The sequence below is a fragment of the Squalius cephalus genome, assembly GCF_949319135.1.
Source record: "Squalius cephalus genome assembly, chromosome: 3".
NCBI classification, from domain to species: domain Eukaryota; kingdom Metazoa; phylum Chordata; class Actinopteri; order Cypriniformes; family Leuciscidae; genus Squalius; species Squalius cephalus.
In genome coordinates this window covers 19972611-19991758 of record NC_137124.1, presented here as the reverse complement: position 1 = coordinate 19991758, position 19148 = coordinate 19972611, and the positions used below count along the sequence as shown (strand labels likewise).

The 19148-nt window shown below is 36.9% G+C and overlaps 2 protein-coding genes across 8 annotated transcripts; both read right to left on the bottom strand.

The window, feature by feature from the left end:
* Positions 1-402: 402 nt before the first annotated feature.
* On the bottom strand, positions 403-7408 carry acd (ACD shelterin complex subunit and telomerase recruitment factor). Its single transcript, XM_079867380.1, has 13 exons — positions 7066-7408; positions 6869-6990; positions 6498-6588; positions 6092-6171; positions 5951-5995; positions 5800-5834; positions 5492-5643; positions 5331-5409; positions 3344-3505; positions 3160-3267; positions 2159-2490; positions 1970-2046; positions 403-684 (listed from the first exon to the last, which is right to left on the bottom strand). The coding sequence occupies exons 1-13, from the start codon at positions 7183-7185 to the stop codon at positions 600-602; spliced, it is 1488 nt and encodes a 495-aa protein (XP_079723506.1). The 5' UTR covers positions 7186-7408; the 3' UTR covers positions 403-599.
* Positions 7175-18806, bottom strand: vrk3 (VRK serine/threonine kinase 3). Of its 7 annotated transcripts, XM_079867376.1 has the most exons (17): positions 18760-18806; positions 18529-18670; positions 17213-17314; positions 17016-17129; positions 16694-16795; positions 16369-16464; positions 16087-16221; positions 15854-15909; positions 15694-15760; positions 15500-15581; positions 14445-14547; positions 14245-14337; positions 14030-14162; positions 13829-13946; positions 8439-8497; positions 8220-8352; positions 7407-7848 (listed from the first exon to the last, which is right to left on the bottom strand). In XM_079867376.1, exons 2-17 carry the CDS (start codon positions 18533-18535, stop codon positions 7845-7847), a joined length of 1404 nt encoding a protein of 467 aa, XP_079723502.1. In that variant the 5' UTR covers positions 18536-18670; positions 18760-18806; the 3' UTR covers positions 7407-7844. The 7 variants fall into 7 exon arrangements, with proteins under 7 accessions (XP_079723498.1, XP_079723502.1, XP_079723496.1 ...); XM_079867372.1 differs by lacking the exon at positions 7407-7848 and adding an exon at positions 7175-7201 and having other exon boundaries at positions 8216-8352; positions 18529-18785; XM_079867370.1 differs by having other exon boundaries at positions 18529-18785.
* Between the last annotated feature and the right edge of the window lie 342 nt (positions 18807-19148).

The window sequence follows — 19148 nt, the reverse complement described above, 5'->3', positions numbered from 1 at the left end:
TCATAATAATAAGGGCATGTTTGACTACCTGTGACATATTTAAATTTTTACCATTACTATCACCGATGTAGGTTGTGCATATTCATTGATCCTTTTTGTGTAATGACATTTATTTGTAATAACAAATAATGGTCACAAATATGACCAACAGGTCATCTTTTTTAGATGTATAATTTAGTATTAACCTCCATCATTGTGTAAAACAAATCACAATCCTTATTTTATTTAGCAATTTTGTGTCTTTTGTTTTGGCAGCAGGCCCACCATTAATTTCTTTTTGACAAATCTGTCACAAAGTTTCAGCTTGGTAAAAGGCATTAAGACCATGGCTTAAAAGAGATAAACATGGTTACATAAGTAAAATTGTGATTAAATTATACAAACTGTGACACAGGTCATCATAGTATTTGAATATTAACATTTATTACAATTGACACCACTGAATTCACTTACACTTAGACAGAAGCATACATTGACAAAGGGTTTTATGGGGGAAAATCTTTTTTTTTTTTTTTTGGATTACATCCAATATTTAAATACAAAAAAACCCTGTTTTGTAAAAAAATAGCATTGTGTCATTTGAGGTAACAGGTAATTGCTTATGAACCAGCTTTAGCGTTGACATCTGCACAGTCAGATGTCCCCAGATAACGCACCGCCCACTGTATGAGATGCCCTGGGATCCTAGACACACACACACACACACACACACACACACACGCACACACAGAGATAGAAACCAAGAACCAACAAATAGATCTTAGATCAAAAGGATAACAGTGCTCATTAAGAAAAAGCTGAAATATTAGAGCTTTAAACCAAACTTAGGTGGTCTGGTTTTACTCTGTACTGCTGCAACCGCTGTCTAGCTAATGATCAGTTCAGATTTCCTACAGAGATCAAAACTGATTCCCCCAATCTTGATCTAAAGGCATATACTTTTAGATCAAATACTTAAGGCTTATGAAATGTTGTTAAAATGAACAATTTTCTATTTTAATATATTACAAAATGTAATTTATTGCTGTGATGGCAAAGCTGAATTTTAGCAGCCATTACTCTTCAGTGTCACATGATCCTTCAGAAATCATGTATATCAATCATATATATATTATAAAAAATAGGATGTGATGGGTGTCAGATCCACGTCATGTGTGGCAGGTCTTAAAGTGTGTCATTAATATTAATCAAAGAACAAAAGACAAAAAAATAAATAAAATCACTCACTGCTCTTGACGATATAACTTTTGTAGCTTTAATAAGGATTAATCAATATTCAATTTATGATTTATGTAGTTATAATTTATGCTATATTTACCTGTTAGACCTACATGAAAATCTTAAAACATTGTTTACAAGGTTACAAGGGTCAAAAACAGTATTATTTATTACAATGGGTTTATGTGAAGATTGTTTTAAGTTCACTTAAATTTAAAATTGTTATATTTTTTAAAGCCTATTAAATGTTAAAATTGATAGCTTTCAATTATACTGTAATGTTGAATGGCAATAATTAATGGCTAAAATTGAGAAACAAATCCATTTACTAGAGATATCAGTATCAGTGATACTGGCCTTTATTCAGAGTGCTTCGTAAAAAGATGCCATTAAACAATTGTTTTTAAATATACTGTCTTTATGTTTTTTTCTACATTATTTTGGAGATTCAATGTGAAAGGATTAAAATATAAAAATATATGAAAAACGTAAGTGTTAGGTGCGATTAATCGCAGAAAAATGTGCAAATAGTTATTTTTATATAAATTAATATTCAATTTTGAATCGATTAACAACATACATACATTTTATATATATATATATATATATATATATATATATATATATATATATACTTACACACACACTTTTTTATTTTTTTTACTGTACTACACTGCAAGACAAAGTCCTTAGATCATTGCCCATCACATAAAAACCATATTATAATCATTATGTCTCAGGTCACACTCACTGGAAATGGGCGAGGGCTGTGGTAACCTGAGGCTGTGGACAATACAAATAGGAAAAAGGCGTTCCATCCGAGTGCACCTGAAACAGGGAAGTTGCGACAATGTAGCAACATTTCTGATGCAATACACAGCATTAATCATATATTATGCAAGAAATACAGCAAAATATAATTAATACCATTTCCACTCACTTTGGTGGCTTTGGTGGGTGGAGACGCTGAGGGGTTTTGGCTGGCGCCTGGAGACACTAGGGGCCTCTGTTCAGAGGGTGGGGCTGTATTGTGGACAAGCCACGAGGGAGGACTCACCGCACGTTCTGTGTCATGCTCCTGACTGGGGTCTCTGATAGACTTACCACTCGAGAGGGATGGGCTAAACTGGGTCGGCTTGGGTCTCTGACTGAGCGTAATGCCGTCTACCGACATCCCTCCTGAGTTCTGCTTCGAGAGCTGGTTTTGGGTGCTTGTTGCTATAGGCAACGAGGGGACTTCCTTTAAAAGCGATTGACTTTCCAGCTCTGGGTCTGTATCAGCACAAAAATAAGTTAAGTTAAACATAATTGTCCATTCTGTTTGTCACAGAGCAGAAATGACACTGGTATTATCCATAAATACATCCACATAAATTTACACATTAACACAAAAATAGAATTGAATAAAATTAACTACATAATTTATGGAATATTGCAATATTTATAATAAATGATTTATCCCAAGCACATCTCATGTGCTCAAATAATCTTTAAACAAAATAACTTCATTCCCTTATGCAGCGTCATCTCTTCTCTGATGACGAGGGCGGGACAACCTGTCACTCACATGAGATCACAGCAATAGTAAAACAATGATCCAATCAATTCCCGTTGGACAAAATCAAGTCCCGCCCTACATTTTTCTTGTTTGAGAAGCTGTTTCACTCAGATATTCATCACAATAGGTAAAAAAAGATGATCACAACTTCCATTTCATGCTGACTTTAATTAAAAAAAATAGTGCAGTTTAAAATAAATCAAGGCAATGAGTATGATTGTACATACCGCAAGTGCCGTTTTTAACATAAAATAAAAAAATCAAGTCCTGGAGTGCGTGTTGTTTACATTCAGTGATATTATCGGCCTGGTTAGTTATTTCACAATTAAAATTATGTCCTGTTATTCTGTGTATGTTAAACATTTGCATAAAGAGGAAATTACCATTTGAGTCTGAAGTGGAACATCTACCTAACAGAGCTGGCTCTTGTGTGTACATATCCCATGGGCTCTCTCCATCCCCAGACAGCTCCCCTGTACCACACAAAACCTCTGGGAGAAGGAGGGATGAGTTTAATAACACATCATCTACCTAGAACAGCACTGACTTTCTTTTGTAAAATCTCACCTGGTCTTGTGTGTATCAGAGTAGACTGTCCTTCATCTGGACATGAGCCAATTATATTGTCCTGAGTGGCCACTGTTTGGTTTGCAATCGATGTGCTGGTTGGATGCGATTCTTCAGGGGGCGGGGCCAAGCCATTTGGTGTCTCACTCTCACTACCTGCACCTGAAACAAAAACACATATGCATAGTGCGCCACATGCACGGTAAAATCTGGTCGAATGCACAAAGGGTTGTCATGAAAAAAGCAATTAATGACCGTGTTGAATGGAACTATCTTTTTGAAATTCAGATTTGGCCCTACATTTGTCTCTTGCATTAACATTTTATATGCGGCCCCTAAAGCTTCTGTACGTACTAATAATGTTCTTTCAGAGTATTTCAAACTAGACAGGGTTGTCCCCTTTCCCCATGGTTATTTGCCATAGCCATTAATTGCCCTACGGTCCAGTGCACAGGTCTGTGGTATCACCCGTGCAGGTATAGTGCATAAGGTCTTTTTATATGTCTATTATATTTCTATTCTAGATGTCTTTAGTAGTTTCTCAGGATACAAACTAAATTTCTGTAAAAGTGAAGTGTTCCCATTGAACTTATCTTCCCTTCAGATTTCAGATTCAGATTTTCAGTTCAAGGTTGTCAGAAATCGTTTTAAACACCTGGGGATTCAGGTGACCCGTAAATACTATGACCTGTTCAAAGCCAACATTAGTCCTCTCTATAATCATGTTAAGTCTCTCTTCATGTCCTGGAAATGTCTCCCTCTTTCTTTGATAGGAAGGGTGAATATCATCAAAATGAATGTACTTCCTAAATTTTAAATCTTCCTATATTTATTCCAACATTGTTTTTCACAGTTTTGCAACGGAATATTTCTTCTTTCATATGGAATAAGTCAAAACGAATTAATCAAAGTCATCTTATGAAACCAAAGTGTTTGGGTGGCCTGGCTCTGCCAAATTTTCAAACCTATATTATTGGGCAGCAAGCATTAGGAATCTGTTATATTGGGTGCAACAGGATTTGTTGTATGAAGGATATATTAGACCTTCACACATCTTTGAAAGGGGTTATTTCTAAAATCTTTACTATAATCAATACAAAACAGTCCCCCTCGATGCGTCCACTGAAGGCGAACTGAATTTGACGCTGGAGGAAAATATTTGGGATCTAATTCTTGCCCGAATACACTCATCATCTATAAATGCTAGGCACACCCTCATTCAATTCAAGGTAGTCCATTGGTCTAGAACTAAATTAAACAAAATATTCCCTGATCTCGACCCAACCTGCCTTCGCTGCGCAACTGAACCAGCCACGTTATCACATTCTTTCTGGTCTTGTCTGAAACTGTCTGATTTTTGGCAGAAAGTCTTCAGGTGCTTTTCTGTTATTTTTCTTTACCCATAGACCCCAACCCCTTAACAGTATTGTTTGGTATCTTGCCAGAATCTGTTAATTTAAACACATTGCAGGCTGACAGTGTAGCCTTTGCAACTCTACTGGCTAGGCGACTTATTCTTATGAATCGGAAGACAACAGCTCCCCCTCCTTACCGCCATTGGGTTTTTGACCTTTCGTATGCTCTAAAGTTGTAAAAGTTTCGGTTCGCAATGAAGCAAAAGCCAAAACTTTTCCTGAAAGTCTGGAGCCCTTTTCTGGAATATTTTAAGGAGCCAACAACCACTTAATTTTTACTAATTAATTATATGTTTTACTTTTTTTATTATTATTATTATTATTATAAAACATAATATTTAATTCCTATTTGATTTTATTTTTATTTGTTTTTTTTTGTGTGTATAACAATACTTGCCTGCTGTTTTCTTTTTTCTTTTCTTAATCTGAATTAATGTATGTTATATGTATATATGTATCTATATTATTTACACTATATTACACGTTATTGTACTTTCTGTCAGACCTAAGATGAACCAAATAAAAAGGGGGGGGGGGAGAAAAAAAGCAATTAATTAGGCAGCAGACAGTACTGGGATCAGCTGTTATCAGCTCCCTCTGTTCCTCCGGGATGAGAAGAAAAGGCACAGGGACAATGAACTGCTCCTGTCCCTGGAAAAAACACACACACATGCAATGAAAATTTGTCTGGTCAACAGCTGGTGCCTTTAAGTTGCCAAGCAAGCAGCCTTACCCTCCAGTGAAGCCTCTCTCGGTGCCAGTGAGTTGGTGTAGCCACACTTGGACAATATGTTGCAGACATGGTTATTTTCTCCGTTGCATCATTCAGAATATGTATTATAACGTCATTGTGCCACACCTCCAATAGAGACGAGAGCGAGACCCCTGGGAAATTAGGTACATAATGCACTTTATCATTTCTGTGAAGTGTTTTCTTTATAAATGATATTAAGAATCCAAATTACAGGCATTTACAGTTCAGTGCAAGAGGTGTGTGTATATGCAAGCTATTCGAAGAAAGACAAAGTGTTTGACACCTACCAGAGGATGAACTTACAGAACCCTCCCTGTGGGATCTGACAGAGAGCAATACAATTAACACTAACTGTTAAACACACAATCTTAAAAACACACTGGAGTTCTGTGTATCATGTGCGTGTTCACGCATGCTGTATAAATAAGGTCAACACACCTCCAAGTCTTTATGATCTGATCTCTGACTGATGAGAGAGTTGTACTGAAAGACGAATAGAGATTAACAATAGTTAAATAAATGACAATGAGTGCAGTTAGGACACATCATTGCACATGCTTAGAGAGATCAGTGACTTGCCAGCTAGGGGGTTGTTGGCGCTTTGAAGCGATGCATATGGTGTTCATTTGATTGACTTTCAAGTAAAACTGGCAAGATGCCTAAAAAAAACAAAAAGAGGAAACAAGTAAACATCTAATACATAAAGATTTCTGATTTCAACAACATTCAAATAAACTCTACATTTGGTAGCATCAGTTATTGTTTTAATGTGCTTTATTCATTCATATTTAATATTGCATTAATTTACATGACTTTTCTAGACTGGACAGGAATAAATATTATAGGCCGTGTTTATGCATTATATATCAGTATATCCCTGCTGTTTCTCTATGCAAAAACTGCATGGCCTGGAGCATGCCAAAGCATCAGCACTCAAAAGTAAAATGTTTCGAGGTTGGAACCAAAAGATGGACATATAACATACCAGATCAGGATTCATGTCGAAGTTCAGCTCAAAGCTGCGTACATATACAATAGCATTGTTCAGGCATGTAAAGGTCTCCATTTCCTCCAAGCTGAAGAAAGAGAGACCAAAACTCTGACAGTCATTTTTTATTTGGATTTAATTACTATCATTACACTGAGACTTGGAGTAGTGTCTGCTGATCTCTAATATTCACTTCTGCTGCATTTACAAAAATCCAAGGCAGCAGTTAATATGCTACAGGCAGAAGATCAGAGCCCTAAACTTGAGCTTATTTCAGCATGATTTTCACTGGTTGATGAGTTGGATAAAAACAGGGGCTCAGGTGTGTAGTGAGTGGTGTCATAACAGAGGATTAATAGGTCCCTCACTCCTGCAGACGCTCCCATGCGGCTTCGCTCAGCACAGCGGGAATGACAGCGCTCCCATCGGACATGAACAGCATACAGGCATCTGTGTGCGCCGTCCGCTGCGAGTCTGTTAAATCACACACCTAACCAACACACACCCGCACTTTAGTACTGACACGACATTCTACATATGTGATGGCCCATAAAAAACTACTTACGCCGACAACGTTTGCTTTAACCGTCGTTTCACACTGGCTTTGGCCGTAGTTTTGGATGAGTTTCTCGATCCACGGCTCCAGCTCCGCCATTCGGCGACGTTTTATCTTTGGTGGGTTCATTGCTAAACTCGTGTATCTGTAAGTGTAAATGTAATAAAAGAATTCAAACGGTTAAACTCTTCGCGCCCCCTTTATTGAATATTGATACTTTATTTTCGTCCCGTGTAGAAAATCAGACCAGGCGATTTGGGTTCCGTTACAATCATGTAGATTCGAATCGTTGGTGCCACCTTGCGGTATTTGTGCGCAATGATCAAAAATAAAAAGATAATCAAGTTTTTGTGTACTGCCGTTTATTTTTTTTAGCAAGGTACGATACAATTTATGAAAACTTGAGAAAAAAATTGGAAAAATATTTCACTTACAACATGAACATGTCCTTTTCCTAAAGTAAATTTGACATTGATGGATTGAAATGCAATGGTTGCAGTATATCAAGACCAGGGAGAAATTATTTGTATAAAAAACAAACAAAAATAAAAAATAAAAACGTGCAGTTACCCTTACAACTAAACATTGCTTTTTTCAAAATGTTAAAAGACAATGATGAAATAAATCATTCATTAAAACTCAGTCTATGAAAGCAAACAAGCATAAGTTTGCACTGTAATACAATTACCACAATAAAAGTTGCTTTTAAAAACATAAAAGCTTTCTTAAACATTCCATAAAATAACCAAAGCCACATTCCACACCTATTAACTCTTCTCATTATGGTTTCACCTGTGAAAAAAGGAAGAAAAAAAAAAAAGTCAGACTGAGATTTCAGCTACCTATCTGGCTGTCAGCATGATTACAAGTTACCGACTTGGAAGTTGCACATGAACGCATCTTTAAATCGTAATTACAACTGTAAACTTCCCAGTGATGAGGACTAAAAACTTGCTGACATGGCGAAGAGGACAATTTCAGCAGTGTTGTGATCATTTATTTTTCAATATTGTAATCATTTTTGTATTTTTACATCTGTTGCAGTTTTGAAATATGTGAGAATGAAACAATTTCATATTCATGCCAACAATAAAGAACTTGAAATGTGACACCCATAATAATCCTGTAGTAGTTGTTTAAATTTGGGAATAGATGTTACCTACAGATTCAGTGATTCCTTCAGACTCCCACCCATTTTCTGTAAGCTCTCATGAAGTCCAGCTTTCAGAAGTGTATAATCCGGTTTCTCGGTATACTGCAGGGTCATCACAGTAGACAGGTATTCTTGTAATGCACCTAAATTGCACAAAAACATATTACATACATACCTTCACTGGTATTAAACACATGAAAATGATTCAAATAGAAAAATGAATGCTCACTTGAAGCTTTCTTCTGTTTGTAGCAGCAACTCAGAAGTCCAGGGATATCAGAAATATACCTGTAGGCAGGCAGAAAACATTTTACACAGAGAAGAACATTGACATAACTGCACCCTTTCCTCTGTAGCACCTGGCACTAGGTTTTCATTCATGGAAATTGTGTTCCTTTATAGATTAAGTTGAGTAGTCATTTATCAGACACTTGTATTCGAAGTGTCTAAAGGTACATTCATTGAAGTGACAGTTCACCTGGAGTAAAGCACCTTGTCCAGAGCTCATGGCTCTTTCCTTGTGGGGATCAAACTAGCAACCTGCTTTTTTAATTTAGTCACCGAGATGCTTTTATTTCGAAGTGACTTATAAATGAGAAACATCACAAGCAATTCTTCATAAAAGAGCCAACAATATCCACAGCACAGCAAAAACAAGTTTCAGGAGTAAGCTAAAGGAAGCATAGATAATATCCATATTATGTATGTGGATGTCACATTCAAAAGCTTGAAATGGGTCTTGGAACGGTCAACATTTCAGAATCATCTTCAATTTTCAAAATCTTCTGCTTAAGTCTGTTGTAGATCTTGGGTGTTGAGTGTTGCTCTTGAGTGTTCACAGACCGGATTTGACCGTTCCAATGTGGTTGATGGCTTATGAACCTCTAATGAGGCATCTATATACCTATTTGCAGAAGCAGTATAAAAAATAATTTCTTCTTCTTATTATTAATATTTTTTATCATTTTTATTTTTTTAGGCAATGCCTTTATGATTGGTACTAGGGGATACTATGTTCACAGAAAAATGGCTCTATTGAAGAAAAAAACCTTGCAATTATTATTAAAGGGGTCATATAATGGTACATGCACTTTTACAAGTTGATTGTACTGAAATGTGTGTTGGCAGTGCCTGTACACAACCATCATAAAATGATAAAAATCCATCCAGTGTTTTTTTTTTAAAATCTTCTTATGTTCGACACCCCTCCCACGATGGTTGATTGACAGCAGCAGCGTTTCAACACAGACCCGCCCTCGTGAGCGAGCTGTCAAACATAGTCCGTGCGGACCGGCGCGGTCATTGTTGATAGCTGGAGGAACACTGTCTATGAGCAGAATGGCATCTAAGCGATTGTGGTGTTCTGTTCTTGGGTGTAATAACGAACACAGCATCATTTTGATGTTCCTAAATCTGAACCGCTGAAAACGCAGTGGCTTAGTTTGTTTTCGAAGGGAATATTCCCCACGATCAACGTCAAGCTTTCATGTTTGCGCGAATCATTTCACACACCAGACTGCTTTACAAACGAGGGTCAATATAAAGCTGGTTTTGCTAAGAAGCTGCTCCTGAAAAAAGGATCAATACCAACTATTCGTGTTCCTGCTGAACCTTCAGAAGAAGAAGTGAGTGTAACGTTTTATTAACCTTTATATTCATCTTTGAAAATCGCTTGCTGCACGCTTCACGATGAATGCGGCTGTTTACACTCAAGGTACATTACGGCATGTTTTCTATGTACGACGTTCTCAATATAATTCATAATCCCACGTTTATAATGAACAACGCGTTATGGTTACAATCGACTACTATGGGCTTCGACCGAAAACAGGATGTAAATACAGGTATGTGCGCTGGCTGAAATAACATCATTTTTATTCATATCTTTCACATCTACTGCAGTCAGATTCACCGTGTTCACTCTGAAGGAATCACTCACATTGGCTGTGCACTTGTAATGACACATCAAGGATGTTAAGAGGCTAAAAGCAGGTTTAAAACTTGCCCCATTGAAGTCAACAGGATGCAAATTTTAAAAAGAGGATAACACGGTGTAGGCAACACCGATTTTTGTCGTTGTTCTCTGTATTGACAGCACTCCAAATGTACAAAAAAATGAGCTCAATGTTAAAATTGACCGGAGTTCTCCTTTAAACGGCGTGCTGAAAACAGAGCTGTTTTTGACCAGGTAAAATGAGTGTTTTCTTACAATACTAATGAGAATTTTTAATTAAAGTATATTACAAACTTTTAATTTAGACCCTAAAGAATCATATTAGCTTGTACAAAAATGGCATTATATGACCCCTTTAATTATTTTTAACTAATACTTTAGGAAGCCACATTCGTTTATATTTTAAGAAGGTGGTCATCATATTTGGGGGAAACCCCTGGTTTAGTAAAGGGCTCACAGTAGAGATTGCCAGTTACCAGCTTCACTGAGCTTATAGCACTGTACCACACCACTCCTGGAGCCAGTTGCATAAACATAGCCACTATGTTAAGACTGTGTCTTAACAACTGGTCTGACCAAGGGGTCTATAAAGGGTCTATGTAAGAATTTTGATTAAAGCTACACTGTGTAACTTTTTTAGTTGATTCTTAGCAAAAAACACTTAGTTCTTTCAAAAATATATGTGCTCATTAATGTATATTTAAATGTATTTTTAAATGTATTTTTAAATGTATATTTTTCAAGTAATAAAGTATTCTCTTAAGTTTATAATCTGCCATTGAAAGTACATACGGGTGAGGGGTTCGAATGCCGGTCGCCATGTTGCCACTCCATCTTGAAACTACATTCGCCAAAGAGGGACATGCCTGTAAATTCAAGCTTCGCCTTTTGCGTTTTTCACTCAGTGACACCGTGACGAATGCGAGGGGGAGATTACTTGCGAGCTCGCGAGTGCCGGCAGATTTGAAAGATAGTGTGGTGTGTGTGTGTGTGCGTGTGTACTCACATTTGAAAGAGAGAATTAAAACATCAACGCGACAGACAAAGCAAGACCATAGTCAATATTGGAGTAACTTTTCCCAGATGGAAAGAGCTCATGAGGAGAAAAGATTTTAAAACGGACGCCGAGGTTGCCTGCTTTCTTCTCGACAGGTAATTCAGCCTGTTGTAATTCATTTGTGTAAATTCGAAGTTTTATAGTTGCTTGTCTAACCATAGCATGGTTGTGCATAACGCCAGAACGACCTCTAGTAACTTATAACTTCATCCTCGCGTCAATGGTGAAAAAGTATTGTTTACCTTGTAACATAAATCTGTGCTGCGACGGATCACAGGTGATGAATAGTTTTAAAGGCGCAATTTTTTAAGCTATATATAAAAAAGGACACTGTAAATTTTAGTTATTTTTAATTGCTTTTACTTTGTACACATTGTAACGTTAGCCTAATCTGATTATGCTGGGATAGCCGATTCCAAGGGTGACGTTTACCTCCTGACATCTGTCCTGTAGTTTTATTCATTTTAGACGTATTGTTTATTATTGTCATGGACGAAGTCGATAACTGGAAGCCATGTTAATCTTGGAATAATACGGCCACCGTAGGAGTTAAAACGCCCTCGGAATTGAGAGGAACAGAAACTAATATTCACTGGGTAGTCATATACAATTTCACCGCTAGATGGGGGTAAAAATCACACAGTGTAGCTTTAAAGGGGTGATGAACTGAGAAATCAAAGTTTCCTTGAGCTTTTGACATATAAGAGATCATCATACTATAATAATATCCTGTAAGTTTCAGAACTGAAAACTACCTTGTTAGTCCAATAAAAGCTTTTATAGACATCAGGCTCAGCAAACGACTCGTTTTTCAAAGTGGGGAACTATGACGTCAAAGAGGATAAAACACCGCCTCCACAAAACAAGATCAACGCCTACTTCAACAGGGCCTCTTTAGCCCCGCCCACCGATTCGCACAAACATGCTAAATAACATAGGACGACATGATGATTGCTAAACCGGATCGAGCTACTACAAGCAATAAACATGCTGTTTACTAAATATTGTGCAGCGCCTGTTTGTGGAAGAAGACAGTCTGCATAAGCTTCCTTCGGATTCCAGCATGGTTAAACTTTATTAAATCAGTCAATCACAATTTCCCGACACGGATCTGCCAGCAACATGTAAGTAACCATACTCTAATGCCTGATCTGCGATCAGTGATTTCTGTGTAATTATTCAAGTTCAGATATTTCTCTTAAAATCGTTCAATACTGTTTATGCATCAGTGCTAAACGATCAACTTCACATAATTTCTCGTAGTATTATGAAAATAATCTTTTTTTAAACTGTTATTAAATTATATAGCCTACAGAAAGCGATCAAAGAACGATCCCTTTCGCCCAAGCTGTCAATCAAAGCACAGCGCGAGCCGCGAGAGCTTATCTGGACACTCACCAAACTCGTGATGAAATAATGACACTGTTACACTACACAACGAAGCTCTTACTGTGCATTCACATCGTGTTTGCATTGTGATTTGGTGTAAGCATTTGTGAGAGTGCAAAAAATGCGTTGCAATGATAAGATCTTTATTCACGCGATCAACAGACTGTCTGTCATCTGCTCAGTCAGTGCTCATCATGCTGCAACCTTTCATGTGATGGAATAGATTTAAATATAATGCTTTAAACGATACTTTTCACGATTTGTTAATCTCGATAGCTGTAATAGTAAAAACGTAGTAAAAGTTTTCTCGAGAGTTCCTGTAATACTAGCTATTTCATTGCAAGCATGTCAGCCAATCACAGCAGTGGGCGTTTGCACTGCAGTCTCACAGCAGACACGCCCCTTAAAACGGAGCGTTCAAATCTGAGGCAGAAATCAGGCTTGGAAAAATGGCTTTTATTTATAAATTATGACAATTTTTTATGTAAAAATCATACTAACATTATAAGGGCACCCCAGGCAACATTATAAAATAATAAAACAATCCAGTTCATGACCCCTTTAAGAATTTTCTGATTACCAATGTGTGAACAACAGCTTGTAACGAAACTTAAAAAAATGAGACCTTCCCCAGCTTCCTAGGGTTTCTACTATGAACGCCTGCAGACAGATTTTTATGTGAAGAAGTCGGGCTGGTTTCACTCGAAAATCCAAAGGATGTGATGGTTACGCACACTCCCGAAAGACTTTCTTTTGTTCTATGACACATGAAATAATTGCTTATACAATATTCAGGATAATGCAGAAATAGCCATTCTGTACTGTCATGCAATGAAAAGGGATTAATTCAAACTATAGTCTCACAGAGCCAAATCTATATAGTCTCAAATATACTTTATAATCAAACCATCATAACAGTGTAATTTTAATTATCTATCGACATATGTCTGATGAATTGCAGAGCTGGTGCAAACATATCCATATCACTATGATCAGATGCTTTCTTAACGGCTGCTTTCTCACCGCTGTCATTTTTGTTGTGCGTTTTTGTTTTTGAGAGGAAAGTGCAGCACATATTTACAATTCATCTAAACGTCGCTCTCAGTAGCGTCAGGATGTTCGTTAACAGTATTTTGCTGCAAAGTTATTACCAACTTCCTTTTACCTTTAAGCAAAGAACAAAAAAATAACTTTTCCATGATTTTGCGGTTTTGCTTACCTCTCTTTCTCTGCAGCGACAGAGCTTGTGTGAGAGATGTGACTCCAGGGTAGTGAGCCTGTCAACCAACACAGCATACAGTAACCCAGAGACTGCAGGTCACTGCGACAAGAGGGACCTGCAAAACCCCCACAGACATGCAAATTAGACTCGCTTCTGCCATGGATAATGTAAATAATGCAATGAACAACTGACGCTCACCGGCCCCCTTGTGAGAATCCACGCTGATGAAGTTGATGTTACCCTGGTGAGCGGTGCGGCTACCCTGTCGGTACTCCACGTGCTTTCCACCAGGGCAAAACCTAAACGCATTACCAAAGCCAGACAAGAAAACCTACAAAACACAACAAACACTTTAATGTTTGAATGATATATAAAGCATTCATGTTCAGTTCATAAGAGACATGCTTACTGACCTCTGTGTCACTGTCAGTGTTGATGTAAATATTTCCTGCATGAATGTCTGCATGGGCATATTCCTTCTCGTGGACAAATTCAAGTGCATCCAACTACAAAACACATACACATTCTATATATATTGTCGTTTCATAGAGAATGGCATAGCTAGGGCATTAACAACAAATCTGAGAGTAAAGTCGTTCAATGGTACACTCACTAGTCGTAGTGCAAGCTGAAGAACAGCTTTCTCAGAGAGAGAGCCGGTGCCTTCCTCTATGGCTGTCTGCAGTGGTTCACCCATGCTGGGAAAAACTAAAAACCTACAGGGAAGTGTATACGGATACAATTAGATTCCACAATGAGGTCATTGCTATTGAACTGTTTTTATCTTTACATACAATCTTTCAATGCGTTGCTCTGCGCTCATGATACAAGACTATGGAAATCAGTGAAATGCAAAGCAACAACCAAAGACATCAGTCTGCACGTGTACATAGACTAACATTAAGAAAAGTAGATGGGGTGCGGAAACGTTTTGTATGCGAATACATCTCCCACTGTTTCATCGGACAAATTGACAATTTGATTGCAAAATGATTTGATGTTGGCTAAAGGACAATGTTAAGTCTGTGTTCAATGATATGGAAATAAAAGAAACAATATATTGGCTTCTAAACCATTTTTGTAATGGCAAATTAATGTTTTACTAGTCTGCCAGAATGTAATGTCTTGAAATATCTTGAAATATCTTCACTTGGAGGCTTTTCTCACTATGTATTGACATCTGTGATTATATTTGCACTTCCATTCAAATGTTTGGGGACAGTAACACTTTTGTTTGTTTTTAAAAGAAGTATTTTTTACTAAGGCTACATTTATTTCTTAAAAAATACAGAAACAGTAATATTGTGAATTATTATTGCAATTTATAAAATACCTTTTAAAATATATTCGAATAGAAAACATGACATGAAAAACATGAATTTTCAACATCATTACTCTAGTCTTCAGTGTCACATGATCCTTCAGAAATCATCCTAATATGCTGATTTGGCACTGATTTTGAAACATTTCTTATTATTATCAATGTTAAAAAACAGTTGTGCTGCCTAAGATTTTTGTGGAAACCGTGACACTTTTTAAAATTTTTATTCTTTGATAAATAAAAGGTTCAATTTAATGCATCCCTGCTTGTTACAAGTATAGATTTTTTCAACACCCCCCCCCCCCCCCCCCAAACTTTTTAATGGTAGTGTAGTATAATACACATACCTAGATGCTTCATGGAGACCAAATCCTACACATGATGGAATCCCAAGGAAGTCCAATTTGTGCAATTTCATCCATTTCTCCACTATTGGCAAAGAAAAAGAAAGAAAGGGTTACACTTTATTTTAAGGTGGCGTAGTTACATTATACTTACACTAGTTTTTGATATATCCAATGCCAGTTCTACAATGGCTGACCTGCATCAGGTTTGGCTGCTCTCAGATGGAAGTTCTGCTCATTGAACAGGTGTCCTTCTTTAGCACCCTGGAGAAGACAACCTAAAGTTATCAGGGCCTTCCTCATTTCCTTCCTGTACGTGTTTACACACAGGCTACATTTTGTGAACACAACACTCACCAGTCTCAAGATGTATTTGCATTCATTTGAGTCTGCGTGCTGATTTGCCTGGCACACTAGATTAAACAGACAATATTTAGATGCATAAGTCACATTTATTGCATTGCTGTTATCTTGGTCTAAACCATCTGAGGAAAAATGATCAAAGGATTAAAGATGCACAGGTGGATACACTGACCCACTTCCCATTAATGTGTAGCATAGGGATTTCATTTGATAGTCAAATATCTTACCTGCATATGTCAGATCTAATTCTGTTTGCCACAGAAGTTCAACCAGCTTCCACTTTTTGCTTGACTGGTCACACACCACCAGACCCTCCTGGACCGGCTCCACGATGCACACGCGCTTCTTGCCTTTGCATTTAGCTAAAAACCCAAATAATAACAACATGAAGCTATTTGGCCATTTTGTATGAAACACAATAAAGAAATGTGATATAATCACTTTTAGATATCATGTATTATTTTTCAATGTAAATTTAGCAGTTTTCCCCTCTATACATTGCATCTTACATGGGCTTTGAATAACTGAAGACGTTTGCTTTGCCGCCTCGTCTTTAACCTGGGGGGAAGCTTTACATTTTCGAGGTGACATCGAATGCATCTTATCTGAAATAATGCAGCACACAAAATACTTCACAGCACACTAATAAAAATCTGTGAATATAAATATAAAATGTATTTACAATAGTGTGTAAAATTATTAATAATGTGGTCATATTTGCAATTTACTATATGACCGAGCAAGAAAATCGGCTTTAATTATCTAAGCTATAAAAAGATACCAAATCTAAATTTAAAGACTACATCCAGAGTTTCCCAGTACACGGCATCTCACCTGGAGTTTGAAGTGTAACCGAACAAGTTTGCTTCACCTCCTCTTGTTCTTTAACCTGGGGGGATGCCTTTCCTTTCCCAGGAGATGTCAAAGACTTCTTACCTGGAATAAAGCAAAAGTCTTTCACACAAAATCCTACAACATTTAATGTTAGAAAGCTTTTTATTTGCATTTAGCAGAAAACTTCTATACAAGTAATAATAATATGAAAGTTTTTTATGTTTACTCTGTGAAATAACATGACCATCTGCTCCATTACATTTAGCTATAATAAAACATACTATTTTATATAGTCTAGCGTTTTACAGTATAGTGTGTCTACCTGGGGTTTGAGTTAATATGGACAATGTTTTCTTTGTCACTTCTTTCTCCTCTTTAACCAGGGGGGATGTCTTTCGTTTTCGAGAAGATGGCAAAGATGGCAAAGACTTCTGATCTGAAATAAAGCAGTCGTCTTTCACAAAAATCATAGCAAGTCTACAAAGCCCTTGTCTCTACTACAGAAACACTCAGACACACCTATACAGTCCATGGCTGCGCTACTCGAGGTCTTTCGTCGAGTCGAACGCAAAGGTGGGCGAATCAGTGCAGATTGTGATAAGTCTTCAGCAGAATCTACTACTACAAAAAAAGTGGATTACTGTGTTGCAATTATGCATTTTAAAAGAAGCAACAGGGATCAAAAAAGGAGGCTCAGTCAGATGGCATATACATAAATGAACACGTATTATGCATAAACTACCATTCAAAAGTTTGGGGTTGGAAGATTTTTTAATGTTGTTGAAACTAAGTCTATTATGCTCACCAAGCCTGCATTTATTTGATCAAAAATACAGTAAAAACAGTCATATTGTGAAATATTACAACAATTAAGAAAAAAACTTTCTATTCTAACATATTATATGTAAAATGAAAAAAAGAGCCTAACTTTCAGCATCATTACTCCACTCTTCAGTGTCACAGGATTCTTAAGAAATCATTTTAATATGCTGATTTGGTGCTCAAAAAACATTTCTGATTATCAATGCTGATAGTTGAGAAGCTTAATGATTTAGTGGAAACCACTTTCAGGTTCCTTTAAAGAATAGAAGGTTCAACAGAACATTTATTTGAACTGTAAATATTTTGTCATATTATAAATGTCTTTAATCCCAGTTAAAATCCCAGTCCCATTTTGATCAATTTAATGCATCCCTGCTGAAAAAAAGTATTAATTTCAACAACAGAACATTTTTACTGACCCCAAACTTTTTAGTGCATTAAACTCGTATGCTAGTAGTAAGAGAGACCATCATGTGATTTACTAAAAACAACACCAAAAAAAAAAAAAAACACACCAAAAAACTATAACTAAGCAATATTTTATCTCAAGGTTATTGATTATTTTGAGAGAGCCAGTTTATCTTTGGTTAACCGATATCATAAAAGATGTAGCGTATAGATGACAGACAATCATTCAATAAATGATGATATTACATCAAACCCACTTTGAAACCCATTACTACTAGACAACTCTACTTTTGGGTTGTCAGATTAACAGTGTTCAACTCAACTGCAAATTGGTTAATAATGAAATCTGGACCATGGTGTCACCTGAATTCACCTGAATAAATATTTTTGTTTTGTAGATTATGATACGTAAGTTACGTTCAGTATTGACGACGACATGAATCTACTTAAGACGTCGTTACCGCATGGTATGACCATTTGGTTTTCTTATTTAGCCTCTCTGCCTTTCTATATTTAATCACCTCTTTGATCAGCGAATTGTAGTCCTTTCAGAAACCTATCGAATAAATGTAATTAAAATAAGGTTGAACTAAACCCATGTTTACCTTCCATGGCGCTCAAAGACGAAAGCACAGAGTTAGGATATGGTTCGGATGACTGTGAAGTTACAGCTTCGGTTGCGTCTTCTGGGAGTCTCCCACCACATGAAGGACAGAATTTGAACCCAGGCTGTAACTTTGAACCACACTGAGGACAGAAATTCAGCATTTTGACGGCAAATTAGACGCGGTGGGTGGAAATGCTCCTCGGAAAAATGTTGTGACTGTTGAATTAACCTTCTGCAGACATCTTTCGCACTGGTGCGATGTGGTTGTAACTGACACAAATCACGTGATCGTTAGCAGTTGACGTTTTACGGCAAGCGACAAGGGCCATAATTCACGATTTTCATTTTCTTTTTAATATGAACGAGGAGTATCGAAATGGCTCGTGCTTCCTTTTCTAATTTTGAATTTCTGAAAATGAGACATTCTGAGGCCAAGACTAAATAAAAAAACAGTAATAATTTCCAACATAGTTTTGACTACAATGAAAATTGCCGTTTACTCACGTTCATATTGCTCATACAAACCTATGACTGACTTTCTCCTGCCGAACACAAAAGATATTTTAAATCAGTTTTGGTGACCACTTACTTCCACTGTATGAAAAAAAATAATAATAA

Excerpts from the sequence above, each read along its gene's own strand:
- acd (XM_079867380.1), bottom strand. The coding sequence starts at position 7,185 with ATGAACCCACCAAAGATAAAACGTCGCCGAATGGCGGAGCTGGAGCCG. Across the intron at positions 5,996-6,091 it reads CGCCAACAACCCCCTAGCTG|TACAACTCTCTCATCAGTCA; the intron begins GCAAGTCACTGA and ends TTCGTCTTTCAG. Across the intron at positions 5,835-5,950 it reads CAGATCATAAAGACTTGGAG|ATCCCACAGGGAGGGTTCTG; the intron begins GTGTGTTGACCT and ends GCTCTCTGTCAG.
- vrk3 (XM_079867372.1), bottom strand. The coding sequence starts at position 18,691 with ATGCTGAATTTCTGTCCTCAGTGTGGTTCAAAGTTACAGCCTGGGTTC. Across the intron at positions 16,796-17,015 it reads CATATTAACTCAAACCCCAG|GTAAGAAGTCTTTGACATCT; the intron begins GTAGACACACTA and ends GCTTTATTCCAG. Across the intron at positions 8,498-13,828 it reads GTCGCTGCAGAGAAAGAGAG|GTATATTTCTGATATCCCTG; the intron begins GTAAGCAAAACC and ends GCCTGCCTACAG.